The sequence below is a fragment of the Bubalus bubalis genome, chromosome 10 (genome assembly GCF_019923935.1).
Source record: "Bubalus bubalis isolate 160015118507 breed Murrah chromosome 10, NDDB_SH_1, whole genome shotgun sequence".
NCBI classification, from domain to species: domain Eukaryota; kingdom Metazoa; phylum Chordata; class Mammalia; order Artiodactyla; family Bovidae; genus Bubalus; species Bubalus bubalis.
Genome location: NC_059166.1, coordinates 7,719,951 through 7,737,527, shown reverse-complemented (window position 1 = coordinate 7,737,527; position 17,577 = coordinate 7,719,951). Strand labels below are relative to the sequence as shown.

General features: G+C 45.4%; 1 protein-coding gene across 4 annotated transcripts in view; it reads right to left on the bottom strand.

The window, feature by feature from the left end:
- SLC22A2 (solute carrier family 22 member 2) overlaps positions 1–17,577 on the bottom strand; it is a 32,768-nt gene that overhangs the window by 12,819 nt on the left and 2,372 nt on the right. Inside the window, exons 2-10 of one of the 4 annotated variants that reach the window (XR_006542252.2) lie at positions 16,994–17,097; positions 11,699–11,853; positions 9,265–9,433; positions 6,972–7,086; positions 5,326–5,432; positions 3,097–3,311; positions 2,174–2,282; positions 1,532–1,948; positions 1,129–1,241 (exon numbers count right to left, since the gene is read on the bottom strand). Coding sequence is in view for 3 of the 4 variants with exons in the window: in XM_006051241.4 (XP_006051303.2) it covers positions 1,129–1,241; positions 2,174–2,282; positions 3,097–3,311; positions 5,326–5,432; positions 6,972–7,086; positions 9,265–9,433; positions 11,699–11,853; positions 16,994–17,097 (1,087 nt within the window). In the remaining variant the exon portion in view is untranslated. The remainder of the gene's footprint in view (positions 1–1,128; positions 1,242–1,531; positions 1,949–2,173; positions 2,283–3,096; positions 3,312–5,325; positions 5,433–6,971; positions 7,087–9,264; positions 9,434–11,698; positions 11,854–16,993; positions 17,098–17,577) is intronic. The other 3 variants (XM_006051241.4, XM_006051244.4, XM_006051246.4) reach the window with 3 other exon arrangements.

Here is a 17,577-nt window from a genome sequence, read left to right as displayed (position 1 = left end):
CCATTTGCTGTTCCCCTGCTGTCGTCTGAGACGGTCTTTCCCTTCCTCCCCCAGACTGGGTCTTGTATGCCCGTGGGGAAAGCGTTCCATTTCTGTCAAATTAAAACAAAGACTCAGAAGGAGTCTTAAAGAAGACAGGAGTGGGTGCATGGAGACCCCAGGGCTGACACATTGAGAAGGTGAAGTTACATGTGTGGATCTGGAGCTGTGTCTGCTGGGATGCCCAGGAGGGCACCTGTCCCTCTGTCTGCCACTGGGGGAAGAGGCAGTGGATACTGGGTGAATGGAACCTCCCAGGATCCCAGCCCCTCTCAGTCTGCAGACTTAGGGTTCAGGACGTGGTGATGATTAGGTTAATCCCTCCCATTCTCTTCTGTGGCTGGTCGGGAGGGGTGGACTCAGCACCCATACCTCCTTCAGGTTCAGCGGGCAGGACTGTGCCCCTGCTGCTTCTGTCTAATCGCTGAGGAACCTGAGGACAGGGCGCCAGCACCCCCACAGGTGTTCCTGTCATGCTAACCCGTTTTCTTTCTTTTTTAAAAAATGTACTTATTTGGCTGCACTGGGCCTTCATTGCAGCATGCAGGATCTTACAGTTGCAGCATGTGGGATCTAGTTCCCTGATCAGGGATCGAACCTGGGCTCCCTGTATTCTGAGCGCGGAGTCTTAACCACTGGACGGCCAGGGAAGTCTGCATTGTCTCAGTCTTGGTCTTTGTTCCCCCTGGGTGTTGAAATTGCCCTTGGCAAAATTTTAACTGCTTCTTCTGAAGTAAGGAAGTAAAAAGAGTTTGGATTTTCCAATGTCTGGGCCTAGAGGAGATAGAAAGAATGAGTTCCTGGACAAAGAGGCAGATATCAGTGAGGGGAGAGGGTCTTCTTCAAGGAAACCCCCACCTCACTCGCCCTGGACTTTGCATCTCTACGGGCGTGAGTCCTCGTGCGTTCCCGGACGAGTGTTAGCGGCTGCTAATGCTGTTAGTAACACTAGAGTTACCACACTAATAGTAGTACCAATTACTAGTCACATTTGGTAGTGACTTGCAAGGAGAGCACTAGTTTGGAGGTAGAAACAGGGAGACCCCTAAAAGACAGGTTTTCCTTCGGACATCAATGAGGATTTCTTACCGAAAACCACCAGGGGGAGCTCGTGCCAGATGTCGGTGAGCCTGTAGACCAGGAAGGGGGTGAGGATGCCCCCGATGTCACACATGGAGGAGCAGACGAGGACCCCGAGGTTCCTGAAACGCGGGACACCCGTGTTTCCTTCTGCTTATCACAGGACCGTAGTTATCTCCCAAGCCCGTCTTAAATACCTCCCCCAATCATCAAAACGGGTGCGAGCTGAAAGTCTTCACGGTACTGTCGATGCACGGAAACGATACATAATTCCATTCGTGTTCTGCTGTACTTGTTTTATACTAACTTTCTCGAAGATGTCTAACTGGGGGCGGGGCCAATTTTGGATTCGTACTTTCATCCCCGTCTGCCCTCGCTCTGCTCTGCCATCCTGCATGGGCTGTTCTCCCACCTGTGGCCATTCGGTCATCCCTCTCCGTGCAATGGCTCCTGTTCTCCCCACGTGGTTCCTGAGTTTCACCCCAGCCCGGGAGTGTGAGGTGTGACCTGCCTACTGCCTTGAAATGGTTCCATCCTCTTGAAAAGGAAGGTGCCTTCCCTAGAGATACCAAGTGCGGGAAGTCAGAAAGAGAAAGACAAATACCGTATGATGTCACCTACATGTGGAATCTAAAATATGACACAAATGAACTTATCTCAAAACAGAAACAGTCTCACAGACGCAGATAATAGACTCGTGGTTGCCAAGGAGCATGGAAGGCGTGAGAGGCTTGGATTGGGGGTTCAGGGTTAGCAGAGGCACTATTCTATGCAGGATGGATCAACCACAAGATCCTACTGCATAGCACAGGGAACTAGACTCGATATCCTGTGATAAATCATAATGGAGAAGAATACGTAAAAGAATGTACATATGTATAACTGAATCATTTTGCTGTACAGTAGAAATTGACATGCCACTGTAAATCAACTGTACATCAATAAAATAAATTTCTTAAAAAAGGTGAGTTGTCCTCTGTTGGCACCTGTGGTCATTCTCACCAGTAAACAAGTGTCCCAGCCGCACTCCCCACGCTGAGGGGAACGTACACACCTGATGAACGTGGGGTACAGTTCCGCGTTGACCAGGCAGACCATCTCATAGGCCATTGTGATCCCCATCCGACCCAGGCAAGCAGCCGTAACTCTTAGCCAGTGTAGATCTGAGGGGAAAACACACGGCTGACACGTGCTGCTCAGGCTCCCGGGTCGCCCAACGGGGCTCGGCGGCAGAGGGGAGGGGCAAGGAGACAGTGCATCCCCTGGAACAGGACCGTTGGTGCTTCTGCAGACTCAGGACAGTTCTGCAAAATCCCCCGCGTCTGCTTGTGTTAGCCTCATGGTTCTAACACACTCCTCACTTTAGACCTCAGTCGTTAATGACACCAGAATGACACCCGCTTCCAAAGTTCCACCTACTTTCATCTACAGAAGTGACCCAGAAGAAATAGCCTGCTCTCAGTGCTGGCCCAGCTGGATGGCCCAAGGTGTGGGTCCTCCTAGCTTCTCTTGTTGTATTACATCAGAGAACCAACTCTTTGCAACCCCATGGACTGTAGCCTATCAGGCTCCTCCGTCCGTAGGATTTTCCAGACAGGAGTACTGGAGTGGGTTGCCATGTCCTTCTCCAGGGGAGCTTTCCGACCCAGGGATTGAACCCAGGTCTCCTGCATCACAGGCAGACGCTTTACCCTCTGAGCTACCAGGGAAGCCCAACTCAGAGAACCAGTGGATGTGATTATACCACATCAGGCCATCATGGGGTGCCATGGCTCTTAGGCAGAGTTGCCATATGCATTCACTCAGAAAAGTCCCAGATATTTCATTCATTCTTTCCAAATAGACTTCCACACTGAAAAACATGGTCTTCCTATCAAAGGGCTGTGCTTCCCGCACCGTCCCCCTGCCCCAAATCCCTGCCCCTGGCCCCTTCTCAGGGCCTTGGCAGACAAGACCCCAGCTTGGCCGGGCACTTACCCTCAGGGATAAAAACTGAGACTAGACAGGCTGCCCCCGCCACCATATTTGATACGGCCCATGGATAACGGCGACCTATGCGGTCAATGGTGAGGATGATGAGAAAGGCAGCAGGGAACTCGACCAGGGCAGAGTAGAAGAAGTCCAGGTAGATGTTGCTCCCCGCAAGGCCCATGTGCATGATGAGGCCCTGGTAGAGAACAGAGCTCGTGAACCTGAGCAAAGAGGAGAGCTCAGATCAAGACAAGCACTGTGAGCAAGTCACCGAAAGCTTGACTGTAGGACACCTTTCTTTGTCATCTTATTATTGCTTTCCCTCCATTCCACTGCTTTTATACCATCTGACCCATTACAGTGACTGGCTGTAACCTCAGAGTCTGGAAAGGGAAAGAATTAGGCTAACATTCCCTGGCAAAATTGAAAGGCGAGAAGCAATGTCTTACTGGAAGGATTTATTTAGTAGAACTGTTTCAGGTTATTAGTGGTTGTTAATCTTTTCTCTTTCTGGTCTTCTAATGACTACTTAATCCAAACATTAGGAACACAGGAGACCAAGTGGAAACCAAATTCCCAAATGGATACAGCCCCACTTTTGATGATTTATCTTTTGACATGATACAGACAACATTTTAAAAATTAATGAATTTTTAAAATTGAAGAATAGTTGATTTACGGTGTTGTGCCGGTCTCTGCTGTACAGCAAAGTGGCTGGTTATATACATATATGCTTTCTTTTTTAATATTCTTTTCCATTATGGTTGATCACAGGATACTGAATCTAGTTCCCTGCGCTATATGGTAGGTCCCTGTTGTTTATCCATTCACGGACAAGACTTAGATGATGTTTCTGGTTTTGTTGACCGAAAGCGTTCAATGTCTGCAATGGAAAATATGTGGATAATGAGGCCAGGTTTCCCCGATGCATTTTGCATGCAATATTGTGAAGGCTGCTAAATTAACTCCTGGTAAGCTTTGCTTTTGTCAGTGACTGTGGATAGTCTTTTATTGTTTAGCTGTCCCATGTGGCATGCAGGACACTCAGGATCTTAGTTCCTCGACCAGGGATCGATCCCATGCTCCCTGCAGAGGGAGTGTGGACCACCAGGGACGTCGCCTTCTGTCAGTGACTGTGAAGCATCATTTGGCTGCTCTGTGTCATCCCAGTGATGTCACTGAGTGAAGGGAAAGCGTGCTGCGTGGTGCAGAGGCTGGTGCGGAACCCACGGCCCAGGGCTCTGGAGCAGCCTGCAGGCAGTGAGGATGCTCAGACTTGCTACTGGATGTGGAGTCAGTGGTTATACCTGTCTAGTCTTGTTTGAGAGTTTATTTATTTACATTTTCTCTGGGTGGAAAAGAAAAGGCCTTGCAGTAGAGATCTACACTCATATCAATTAACCTATGTAACAAGGACCTACTGTATAGCACCAGGGACTCTATCAATATTTAGTAACAAGCTGTAAGGGCTTCCCTGGTGACTCAGATGGTAAAGAATCTGATCTATCTGCCAATGCAGGAGACCCAGTTTCAATCCCTGAGTCAGGAAGATCCCCTGGAGAAGGGAATGGCGGCCCACTTCAGTATTCTTGCCTGGAGAATTCTCATGGACTCCTCTCCTTCTCATGGACTCCTCTCCTTCTCATGGACTCCTGCCAGAGGAGCCTGGCAGGCTGCAGTCCACGGGATCACAAAGAGTCAGACACAACTGAGTGGCTAACACTTCTACTTCTACTACTTCTATAAGGGAAGAGAATTTGAATCATATATAAATATATATATATATATGTATATATATATATGAATCGCTGTGCTGTATACCTGAAACTAACATACTGTAAATCAATCATACTTCAATTTAAAAAAATCTACACCAATTGTCTCAGTTTGACATTAGAATCACTTGGAAGATTTTAAAACTACTGGTTCCTGGTTCCTAGCCTTGACAATTAAATCCATGTCTTTGTGGGAGAAGAGTCTGGCCTTGGTATTTTATAAACTCCCAGGTGATTCTTAAGGTAAAGCCCAGGTTGAGAATGTAGTGGTCTATGTGTTGGGTCTGTAAGCTGATTTCAACATCTGCCTGACAAAAATATAAATGAGCCCACTTGCAATCCACCACTGATGCTGACTGGACCTAGGCTACGTTTAGAAGGTCCTCTTGGTCCCTCCTCTATGTGGATGATGGAGATGAAAAGAATTTGGAGAGATTTTAAAGTGGAAAATAATCCTTACCAGTTGTACATCAAGATCAAGGTGTGTTTCCTTATCTGAGGGGTTCTGACCAAGTCAAGAAATGAAGGATTCAGCTTCTCACCAACTTCCTCATCAGGTCTGAGGCTCTGGGAATAGAAACAATAGCAACGGTTTTGTATATTCCATGAGGGCATCCCAGGGTCACCCAGGGGACATAATACCTTAGACTTGCTAGATGCTTTAAAGTGCCCAGCGCTAGCTAAGCCCTTCACATACATTAACTCGTTTAATCAATATAACCACCCTACAAGTTAGATTTTATGGTTTTCACTACATCTCACAGAAGAGGAACTGGGATACAGAGCAGCGGGGTAACTCATGCATATATATTATGGGATGTTGCTGGCAAAATGTGGTGGGGTAAAACTGAGGTCCTCCAGGGACCCTGAGGGCTGAGCACATTGACACACCCTCTCTGCACACCGGGACCCGAGTACGGCCCAATAGGAGACTGCTCGGGCACCCTGGCACTCAGACCAGCATTGGCATCACCTGGGGCTTGTTAGAATGAAAGGTCTTTGGGGACTTCTCTGGTGGTTCAGTGGCTAAGACTTCAGTGCAGGGGGCCTGGGTTCGGTCCCTGGTCAGGGAACCAGGTCCCGCATGCCAAATCGCATATGCTGCAATGAAGATCGAAGATCCCGCATGTCTCAACTAAGACCTGGTGCAGCCAAACAAATAAATAAAATAAAATATTAAAATAATAAAGAGCGAAAAATCTCTGGCCCCAGCCCAGCCAGAGGGAAATGCATGTTCACAGGTTCCCCCGGTGAATTGAGAAGCCCACTTTAGAAGGACACAGTCGATGCTGGACCGGACAAGTTGGTGTTGGAAGAAGCCTCCAGGGAACCAGCAATGACTGGACTTAGCGTCCTCACGTGAACTCTGACCATGGCGGGAGACAGTGACCCACGTGGGCTTTATTCCCTGGCCAGTTTCCAAGAGGATCTGAATTCTAAGAATCAGTGCTATGCCAGCTGTTTATGCAGAAAAAAAAAATAGGTACTCTAACCACCCAGAAAGGAAGTGAAGAAAAAAGGCCTCTGAGGCCCTCACTGTGAATGTCAGGTCAATCTCAGATTTGTACAGGTCACCCATCTTAGAGCCTCATCAGAAATTACTTGCTATTATGTCAATATAAATTCCTAGTAAGCTTGATTTTCTCTTTACCAGGCCCTGTCAGGTGAAAAGTTTTAAATTAAAGGTGATGAGGCCTACTAAAGGTGAAATGCTAAGTGACAGAAAATGGACACTTTGATTTGTTCTATTCAAGAAGGCAGGGGGGCGTTTAAAATATTTTGGGATACTTTTTATCTAAAATTTAAAAAATTCTAAGGAATTATTTGTGTTTGAAGATTCTTCCCTCTGTACTGGGGCTGAGGGCCAACACAGTCAAGAGATGAACAAGATAGAAGCTCCTCGTCTGACTTTCAAATGACTTTGGGTTTCCTTTGATGTTTTCCATCTGTGTAAAATATTCTGCTGGGAACCACAAATCTTAGTACAACAGAAGTACCCTGCTGTGCCTGGGAGTTGGGCCGCTTCTGCGGCTCCCCACGGAGACAATGCATGCTTTTCCCTCCTCTTCGCAGTTCCCTGCTTTGCCACTTCAGCCGCTGGCTCACCTGGAGAGATCCGGGCAAGGGTTTTCCATTTTTCTTTGCAATATGCTTAATGATCTTCATGGCTTTATCATTTTTGTTCTGGGAGATCAGCCATCGAGGAGACTCAGGTACACACCTGGGGCACAGAAAAATGTTATCAATGCTGTTAAGTAGAGGGGAAAATCCTACTTGGCCCTCCACCTGCTCAGTGGTCACAAGCCAATTTCTGGGAGGGGCCTTACATAGAGAGGTTTGGTTGTATCTACAGAGGAAGTAAAATTGTGTGGAGACTGCGCAGTAAAGGAAACCATCAACAAAATAGACAGCTGAACGGGAGAGAATACTTGCTAGCTGTATATTGAATAAGGGGTTGATATCCAAAATATATAAAGAGCTCATTCGACCTGATAGCAAAAATCCAAACAATTTGATTTAAAAATGAGCAGAGTGGGACTTCCCTGATGGCCCCAGTGGTTAAGAATCCTCCTGCCAATGCAGGGGACAAGGGTTCGATCCCTGGTCTGGGAAGATTCCACATGCCTTGGAGCAACTAAGCCCGTGCACCACAACGACTGAGGCTGCACTCTAGAGCCCGTGCTCTATAACGAGAGAAGTCACCACCACAAAGAGAAGCCCGAGTGCGACCGCTAGAGAGTAGCTGCCACTCATTCCAACTAGAGAAAGCCCACTCATGGCCTCAAAGATGCAGCACGGCCAAATCATTTTTTAGTTTTAAAAATAAACAAAAATGAACAGAGCATTGGAATGGACATTTTTCCAAAGAAGATATACAGATAGCCACTGAGGACATGAAAAGATGCTCAACATCACTAATCACCAGGGAAAAGCAAATCAAAACCACAATTGAGATATCACCTCAACCTGTCAGAGTGGCTGTTATCAAAAAGACAAGAAATAGCAAGTACTGGTGAGGATATGGAGAAAAGGGAATCCTGGTGAACTATTGGTGGGGATATACATTGGTGCAGCCACCATGGAGAACGGTATAGAGATTCCTTAAAAAAATATTAGAAATAGAACTACTGTATTATCCAGAAATCCCACTTCTGAATATTTATCTGAAGAAAACAAAACAGCCCAAACACCTGTTTTCTACTCTTCATCTTGAGTGATCTTTTGAACAAGCAGTTCTATTGTGGGGCTTGTGGAATTGTAAGAAAACTAAATGGGACTCAATTGAGTAAAAGTGGCAAGAAGTGCTTCAGAGATGGTCAGAACTTGGATGATAGCTGGCCCTTTCCTGTCATGCTAAAGCATTAGGTCTTTATTCTGAAGAGAATAAGACTGATGAAAAATATTTAAGCCGAAGAGGAATGAGCTAGACCTGGATTTTTTCAATGCAATGTGAAGCATGGACTAGAGGATGGGGAAGCTGATGCCAAAGAGACCAGTTATGAATCTGTCCAGAAAGCCAGGCAATAAATCATGAGTTCCTAATGAGAAAAAATGAGTTTTTTTTAATGAGTTCCTAACAGGAAAAAAAAGGGGGTGGATTCAGAGATAGAAAGCAGGTAGAAAGGATAGAGGGAAGGAGCTAAGAATCACCCTCAGAATGTTACTGGCTTTTGGAGGAGAAACAGGCTTCCTAGAAAGGGTTTAGATGTTAAATCCTTGGACAAGGCACCTATGGGAAGAACAGGTAGCTATGTCCAGGAACTAAATAAGTGGGTTTTTGCAAAGGAGATTTGGTTGATAATCCAGCACCCTTCTTATTTTATCTCAGGTAATCTCACATTAGGAGTTTTTGAGAGCTTCTGCTATTTCCATGTTTCCCTTGGGCAGGAATGACTGACATTTCACTTGCTCTGGTAACTCGGATTGATTGGTATGGTCTGACTGGGGTGCCACATTGGCCTAATCTGGGATAAAAACTGCTGTGATTGATTGGGGATGTCTGCTCCAGACCTGGCAGGCCAGTGTTGACAACAGCGTCACCCTTCACCTTCTCCATCTTGAAGTTTCTTCTGAGGAGAGGCAGAATAAGAACGGTAATATTGTCAGTCTCTTCAAAGGGCATTACGGCCACTAGAAGCTAATTTTAAAAACCACATAAATAATGTGAAAATGTGAGATCCAAGTCATAAAGCTCTTTGTTCAAAGTGAAAGAACATTTGAATTCCAGAGGGGGAGACAGGTGGAAACTTGTCATTTTCAGCCCTGAAGCTGGGTTTCCCATGAAACAGAAGAGTGAAGGCCATCTTAGGCTGGATGGATGGTGTGCATTGGGGAAGACAGCCTTTTTAGCTAAATGTAGTATTTCAGTTTCTTTCCTTTTTGTTCCACGTGGACTTACCAGTAATACAGCAAGAAGCAGAAGTTGGGCAGAGTCACGGTGAACTGAAGCCACCTCCAGTGTGGAAGCGCATAGGCCACCCCAGCAAGCACGAGGAGTCCAATCGTGAAGGCCACTTGGTAGAAAATCCCCACCGTCCTCCGGTGTCTCAGCCCGACAAATTCTGTAACTGTGGCGAGAACCCAAAGGGTCAGCACCAGTCAGTACGACAGGAAGCTGGTGATCCAACGATAGGACAACTAGAATGCCAACCTTGAAAACGTGGTCCAAGCTCCAGAATTTTCTATACAGCTCTTAGAAAACATTTAAATGTCCTTTGGGACCTATTCTGTTATGATTATTGCTATTGTGTTAATATAAAATCTCATAATCCCACATTACATGGAGTAAGCATTGAATTTAGAGCATAGATGATTTTCACATAAATGAATAGCTCAGTATAATAGCTCATGTCCTCTTACATGAGTTAAACATTTTCTTGGCCATCCTGTTAATGTGTGCAAATGGCTTGAAAACCTAAGGGGTGGGTTTTCAAGTTGACCAAAGTCAGCTAGTACTGACTGGCAAGAACTAAATTTTAAATTTTTAGGAATTTTGCAAGCTGATTTTTAACCCATTGGTATCTTAAAATCAGTCATGGTGTGAGTATTCACAACTTAGAAATTGGAAAACACTATGAATCAGGTTTTTTATTCTCCAAGAGCTGGTTTAAAGGCATAACACTGCACGTGGTATAATTATTGCCTTATCCTATGCCATATACCATGACAGATGTATGAAGTCCATGGTACATGGATTTAGGAAATAGTCATTTTTATATCACAGACATTCTAAAATTGACATGCCAGATATTCCATGAACCACAGAGTTTTGCTTTAAATGTTTGGTTATCATGTTAAAGATTTCAGCTATTTATAAACCAAATAGAAATGTTCTCTGAAATTATTTCTATGAAGTACTGTGAACTATCCAAAAGTACTTACAAAGAGAGATGAAATTGTGTACATACTTAATAAATGGAAACATCTGTCTTTCAAAGTGGTTGGGGTCATGGATGAGGTCTTGGGGTAGCAAGTAGAAAAGTAGAAAAAGGGCACATGGCAAGAGCACCATAAGGACAATGGAGGGACTGGAGGAGAAATTACTGAGAAGAGGCCAAAATCTACATTCAAATGCTACGTTATTTCGATGTCATGTCTTCAGACACCAAGTTTCTCATCAAATAACCGCATGCATTCATCTCTTTGTTGTCCTCACATAGATCAGGGGACTATCATGACAGGGACATAAAAGTGTTAAAGGCGCCATTTCCTCCTCATCTCATAGGATCACCCAGATTTATTGGCCCCTCTCCTGGGCCAGTTTTTAAGCACAGATATTCTAGTTCTCTTGCGTGAAATGAGAGATTTATTATTATTATTTAAATTTCAGAGTCCGTTTCCCTTTGTGTGGATGCTACCTGAATGTGCCCAAAAGAAAAGCAATGATGAAGTGAATTTCCAAGATCTAAGTGTGGTGGTAAGTCTTCTTAATATCACTTTAAAGATGCCCCGCTGTTATAATGCAAATATTCTCCTATGATCCATGGAGCTTAAGCATAGCTCTGGCTCCTAATGAGTAGGATGTAAATGATATTCCTGGTCCCACAAGTGGCTTGCTGAGGGCCCGAGATTGACCACAGTACTTGCATCCTCTGTTTCCTTGCATATACTTTGAGGATAACTGTAGTTTGCTAGAGTGGATGTACTCAAACTAATAAAGTCTCTTATAAATCTAGCATGTTTCCCATTGAATATTCTCTCTGTAGAGCGTGGTACTAAAGTTCATGGGGTTCACACCAGTCAATCCTAAAGGAAATCAACTCTGAATATCCATCAGAAGGACCAAAGCAGAAGTTCTACTTCTTTGGCCACCTGATTTGAAGAGCCAACTTGATGGAAAAGACCCTGATGCTGGGGAAGATTGAGGACAAGAGGAGAAGGGGATGACGGAGGATGAGATGGTTGGATGGCATCACCAACTCAATGGACATGAGTTTGAGCAAGCTCTGGGAGATAGTAAAGGACAGGGAAGCCTGGTGTGCTGGAGCCCATGGGGTCGCAAAGAGTCAGACGTGACTTAGTGACAGAACAACAATCAGAAGAGCCTGGTAGGCTCGATTTTCTCTTTATGGAACACCCTAGGGTACAGAAAACAAAAATTCCTAAAGCATTATATAAGAATTTGGATGGCATTCCTGTTGCATTGTTTTCTTTCTAGGAGGAATGTAGAATGAGTCTAGTGAAAAGATTTTAGAAATTCTTTTGATACAGAAAGAAAAATCTTTCAACATTGTCTTGAAGCTGAGTCCACTTTTCTGTGTAGCTTCCCCCACCAGACTGATTATTTTGCCAGCCAACCTTTGTTCCACAGCTAGAATCACAAGTGTTCTTACTCAGGATGTAGCCTATTAACCAGCCTGCTTTGCTGACCAGTCCTTGGATCAAGCGAAAAATTAGCATCCATGTGTAGTTTGGGGAGATGGCCATGAGCACTCCAGATGAAGCATTTATGAGGATTGTAATCAAGAGGCAGAGCTTACGGCCAAACCTGTGAAGAGAAAACGAAGAGAGGGAATGGCATCAGATTAGATTCACGAAGGTTGTAGAAAATTCACACAAGCTATGGAACTCTAACCAAAGTGGGGGTCAACTCTGAAGGATGGAAATTTAAGAGGTACAGACTGACTCCCTCCAAGAGAATCCCTGACTTTGGGTCTGTTCCGTTGGCACAATATGTAAACAGCAAGACCCTTTCTGGGCTGCAGAAACTCTCAGCCCCACACTGTGGAGGGTACTCAGGGAGGGGAGATTCTTCGAGCCCCCCGGTCCTGAATGCCCCAAGGGCCTATCTAAGCCTTCCATCATCACATGAGCTGGGCCTCTCCATGAACAGACTCAACTGCCCACCCAGAAGCTTTTGCTTTAGAAAAAACAAAACTCAGTGTTCAGTGAATTTCTGTATCCATTTTCAACACTGCCTTTGGACTTCGTGGTATTTGTGTGTCTCCATGGAAATGGTTGTTTATGCCCTCACCTCATGTGTTCCCGTCCCTTAGGCCTTTGTCATGGAGTCCCCTAGCAGGAGAGCTCCTGTACATTTTATTATGGAACTTAGGTTTCATTGCTTTAAGGACCTGGGAGTGTCTCAGTACAGAGTAGAGGAAAACGTGGAACCTGGGCTTAACCTTGTCTTTTACAGAAACAGAACAGGACCGTATGCTTCCTGCCCCCACCCCACACCACCATGCCCTCTGCCTGCCTCCTGTCTGCAGAAAACTTTAGTCAAAGAATGAGTTCAATCAGAGAAGTGAGAAATGCGGAAACAAAGGACAGCAGCCAAAGGAGACTAAATAATAATGTCATCATTAAGCACAGTCAAGACCTTTAGCTCTTTCTCAAGGGCTATAGATAATATTCTGAGCCTTATCCTGTGAGCTGTCTTATGGGTATTATTAATGCTTTAAATCTGAAACTTAAAGATCAAGCAGTCCCACTGGGAATTGATGTAAATTGCCAAACTTCTTAAAACTCTGTGTTGACTACATCATTTTTGAATTCTCAGTCAACTGTTCCCCACTGTAAACGTATACCCCCTTAGCCTTTTATCCATAGCCTTCCAAAGTCACAACTCAACACAACGTTTTAGCCTTTCTTTCCACGTTCTCCTACCCAGCCCCCTTCACTTATCCTCAAAGAATTTATAAGCACGTGTTCAAAGGAGATTTCTTCAACTTCCAAAGTTGACTCGGGTGACCACAAAGCACCCCAATCGTGCTCCCCTAGGTGACAAAATCCCATGGCTGATGAGAGGGGGCATTCACCATTTGACACTCAGAGCGTGGGAACCTTCAGAAACTCGAATCTACTAATGCAGTTCACTAGGGGACAATTTCAAAGACGGACACAAGATGATTAAAACAGTAAGGCAGGGCTGGAAGAAATTCTGGAGGTTCGGGAGACTGGTTTGAGACATCCCCACCTTCCTGCCCTCCTACAACAGAACCACTTAAGTGGTTAAATGAAAGAAAGAGAGAAAATCAAAGGGAGTGGGTGGACTCCTGTACCGCTGGCTTCGTAAATCCTTTAGCTACTTGCCACTCCGACTGTGGCCTGGGGATATGAGTATCGCCAGCGGGTGGTTTGAAAGGCAGATCCTCAGGCCCACTCCAGACCCACTGGATCAGAATCGTAATTCTAACAACCCCCCCAGGTGGTTGACATGCACGTTAGCATTTGGGAAGTGTGCTTTCATTTCACTGAGCCTCAGTGTCCTCCTGTGCAAACTGTGGGCAATAACTCTCCTCTTCAAGGCCGTTAGGATCCTACTGAGATATAGCACACCATGACGTACCATGACTGGCACATAGGAGGTAGGGGCAGCTTGTTTTGGAAGATTCTGCAAAGTTGGGTGAGCTTGACTGCAACCCACTGGGACTCTGATTCTGTTTGGATCTGGTTCCATTTTGAAATTTGAACGGCGTAGTGGTGACTCTTGAGAACTGACTGATAGACTTTCAGAAAATTTGTGAGCTGAGTGTTAAATGCACCATTATGAAAAATGAAAGTATACACTTACTCTAAAGTAAATTGCGTTAAAAGCTAGTGTAATAAATATGCAAACCATCTCTTTCTAATTATTTTACTACGTTTGAGTATTTATCTATGCTCATGAGGTCTTTTACATCTTGTTGTTATATTTGTATGGTGGAAATGCCATAGGACGGTGCATATTTCTCCAACTCTGTGTTCCATGACCTCACTTTGGTAGCTTGAAATGGACCACCATGGGAGCATCGATAGCATGGAGATCAGCAAACTCTACAAGTCAGGCCTTTCTCCTTTAGAGAGTCAGTTGTTAAACATTCATAAGCCTGATGGGACTTCTCTGATAATCTAGTGGTTAAGACTCTGCCTTCCATCCAAGCAAGAGGCATGGGTTTGATCCCTGGTCAGGGGACTAAGATCCCATCGTCAAAAATAAAAAAATAAAATAAAACATTTACAAGCCTGACATTAAATGACTGATCATTGGAGTAAAAACCCTGGAGTCGCTGATCGATTACTTTTTTATGTCAGGTGATTCTCACAATCATTCTTTAGGCGGTTTGGATGATGAAACAAATGGGACACCTTACAAAAGACTCATTTCCAAAGTCTCTAGCATATTTCCTCCCTCCCTCCCACCGGAGGGTTGCAAAGCTGACCCTCAGAAGTCTGGCTTGGTGTTCCTGGCTTTCTTCTAAAAGACACTGCAGCTCTTAAAAGACTCCTCACCCCTTCAGCTGTCAGGTCATATTTTTAAAATTCCTTATCGCAATCTATTTTGTTTAATCTGTAGCATCAAATGGGTTCCCATGAGATTCTTGTCCAATTGTATAAAACCTGAGAGTTGTGCAGAAACAGATGTTGAGTGTGCAAAAATAAAGCGTTCTCATTGGACCCCTCTGGCGATCACCTCATTCCATACCCTTATCTGCACACAGCAGAGGAGAAAGGGGTAATAACCAACCAGACTTCAGACAGTTTAAGAAAAAGAAATAAAGGGATGTGCACAGCTTTCGGGGGGGAAGAATGATGACTCATTAGCTTTACACTGGAGATTTCAACAAAAGGAACAAAATGATGAGGTCATTTGAGAAGGTGGATAATTGCCTGGGGATTGTAAGTCAGGAATGCACTGTCAGGAGAGGATTATAACCCGTTTCCTACTCTCTGAGTGGGACGGGAATAATTAACTCATTTATTTAACCAACTGTGAAGCTCAGTCACCTGTTTGTTCACTTCTGTGCTGGCGAGTTGAGTGTTAGAGTCTGCTCTCTCCAGTGCAGGCGGGAGTGGAGAGGGAGCCAGGGGCCAAGGACCCAAAGAGCCACACGCTGGAGCAGGGTGGACTCTGGACTGCCCTCGTTAGGGTGCTTCTTCCTTCTTAAAGGGTCATCTCCAAACCACCGCCCTCAGTTCAGTGGCAATATTAATGAAAGCAAATGCCCTCCGCTTGCAACCAGCCTCTTCGCCACACAGAGTCCCAAGAAGAGCCTCTGGAAGAAGGTGCACAGGCAGTTTCAGAAGAGGCATGAGGCCCGCGGCTGCCTCAGACCTAGCGCCCTCTCTGGCACTCCCCTCCTGCCTGTGGCCACAGGGAGTCCTGGCCGTGAACGTTCAGATGCCCCTGAGGTGTGACTGACTCAGCCAGCCTGATTCATCTTTAACACATTTGCCAGCTTTAATCCAGACAGACTACGCAGTATCATCAGACAAAATGTTCCACCTACGTTTCATATTAAACTGACAGGTGTGGGTTTATCTGTACCAAAGATAGAGTTGGAGAAGGCAGCAGGCATATTTACCATTTATTTCAGAATTAAACATGTGTAGTTTATAATAAATTATGAGACTATATAGTCATTGCTCAGTTATGCAGCACTCTCTCACTAGCGGACTAACAATTTAAGAGGATGATACTGTTTAAAATGTTGCTCACACTGCCTGGTGTACAAAACACACCCAGTAAACAGTTGACATTATAGCTCTGATGGCCAAATTAGCTAAGGTGCTCACCAAGTACAGAGCCAATTTTTCGTTCCTCTCCCTTTGTTAGTCGCTCAGTTGCGTCCAACTCTTTGTGACCCCATAGACTGTAGCCCACCAGGCTCCTCTGTCCATGGGATTCTCCAGGCAAGAATACTGGAGTGGGTTGACATGCCCTTCTCTAGGGGATCTTCCTGACCCAGGGATCGAACCTGGGTCTTCTACATTGCAGGTAGATTCTCTACTGCCTGAGCCACCAGGGAAGCCCTCCTTTTCCTTTCTCTTTAGGGGACTCCTAATAATGTCTAATTGATCATTGATCAATTAGATCAATGAGTAAAGATGCACATTATGAGCAACTTTCAGCACAGTGAATGTGGGATTACAAAACGATGGATAAATAAGAGACCCAGGAAGAGCTGGATTGGTACGAGCCGCTGAAACCAAGCTCCTGAAGATTCAGACCCAAGTGAGAGGACCACCAGCCATGCGTCCCACCTGGAGAAGTCTCCCTTCATTTATCTCTTGGGACGTGACATTATGGAATCGAATATTTACCTCTGTCAGTGTGGAGACCCTGCTTCCCTTTCAGTGTTATATTGTACCTTCCACACATATATTGGCTTAACCAAAAGGTTCATTCAAAGTTTTCTGTAAGATCATAAGGGAAAACACAAAGGAACTTTCTGGCCAACTCAACAATTACATCTGACTCTGGGGCCCCGATTCAGGAATCCTGCACCCCCCTGGGCTCAGGTAAGAACAATAGTGAGATTCTACCCGGCTCTGGGACTTGAGAGGGAAGAGGGAAGAGGCCCCGAAGGTGGATGACCAGGGGGATGGCAGGAAGCCAAAGGAAGAATCGGGATTATGAAAGGGATCCAGTCATCGTTCATCTGTCATCTCTCCCGTCTCACCCTCAGCTTCTGGACAGCCCACAAGGAAACACTGCTACCCGATGATGAAACATCCTTCAATGAGCCCCAAGAATGAGAAAATACAGACAGCGGTCATGCTATCGGAGCAGCAGGAGAACTCTAAGACTGTCGTGACCATCCAGGGAAGCGTGGCTGGTGTGCTGTGGGGCAGGAGGGCATTCAAGTGGGGGCGGGTGCTCTCCTCCGACGGTTTCAATTCCGCCACTTCTGTGGCACACCTACCTGTCTGCTATGTAGCCGATACTCATAGAACCGATAAAAAATCCTACATTCACCGCCGACTGAAACAGGTCCAGCATCCAGGAGTCGGCACACACTAGGTTAAACTGCGAGGGGCCGCAGGGGTCCCGAGTTGGGAGAGAAAGAAAACAAGTCCTGTTAGATGTGACTCAGGGGACTCCTTGTATTGCACTGAGTAGCCGGATGACAATAACCCAACTCTTTCCTTGCTTGTGTTAATTTTCTTTACACAACCTGAAGATTTGACCCGCAGCCTGTTTAGCTTTCTACCTGGTGGTATGTCATCAGGCTAAACTCGATTTTGGCTAAATCAGCTGAAATTAGGTAATTACTTGTGCACGAACCGTTCCTGTTTCTAATTTTAATGCACAGAGGCAATAGGTGTGTGGACACATTACAAGTGCTGCCTCAAGGAAGCCGGGCAGTTTGGTGTCTCTTTAGCGTAGGGGAATTAGCATCTTGCTCAGGCCTGTGGCCTTTGCTCTCATTTGGAACAAGAGGCAGCGTTGTAGGAGTCGCCAGTGCCAGCCCGGAGTTTGGGAGATCCGGTTTCTAGGGCTTAAAAC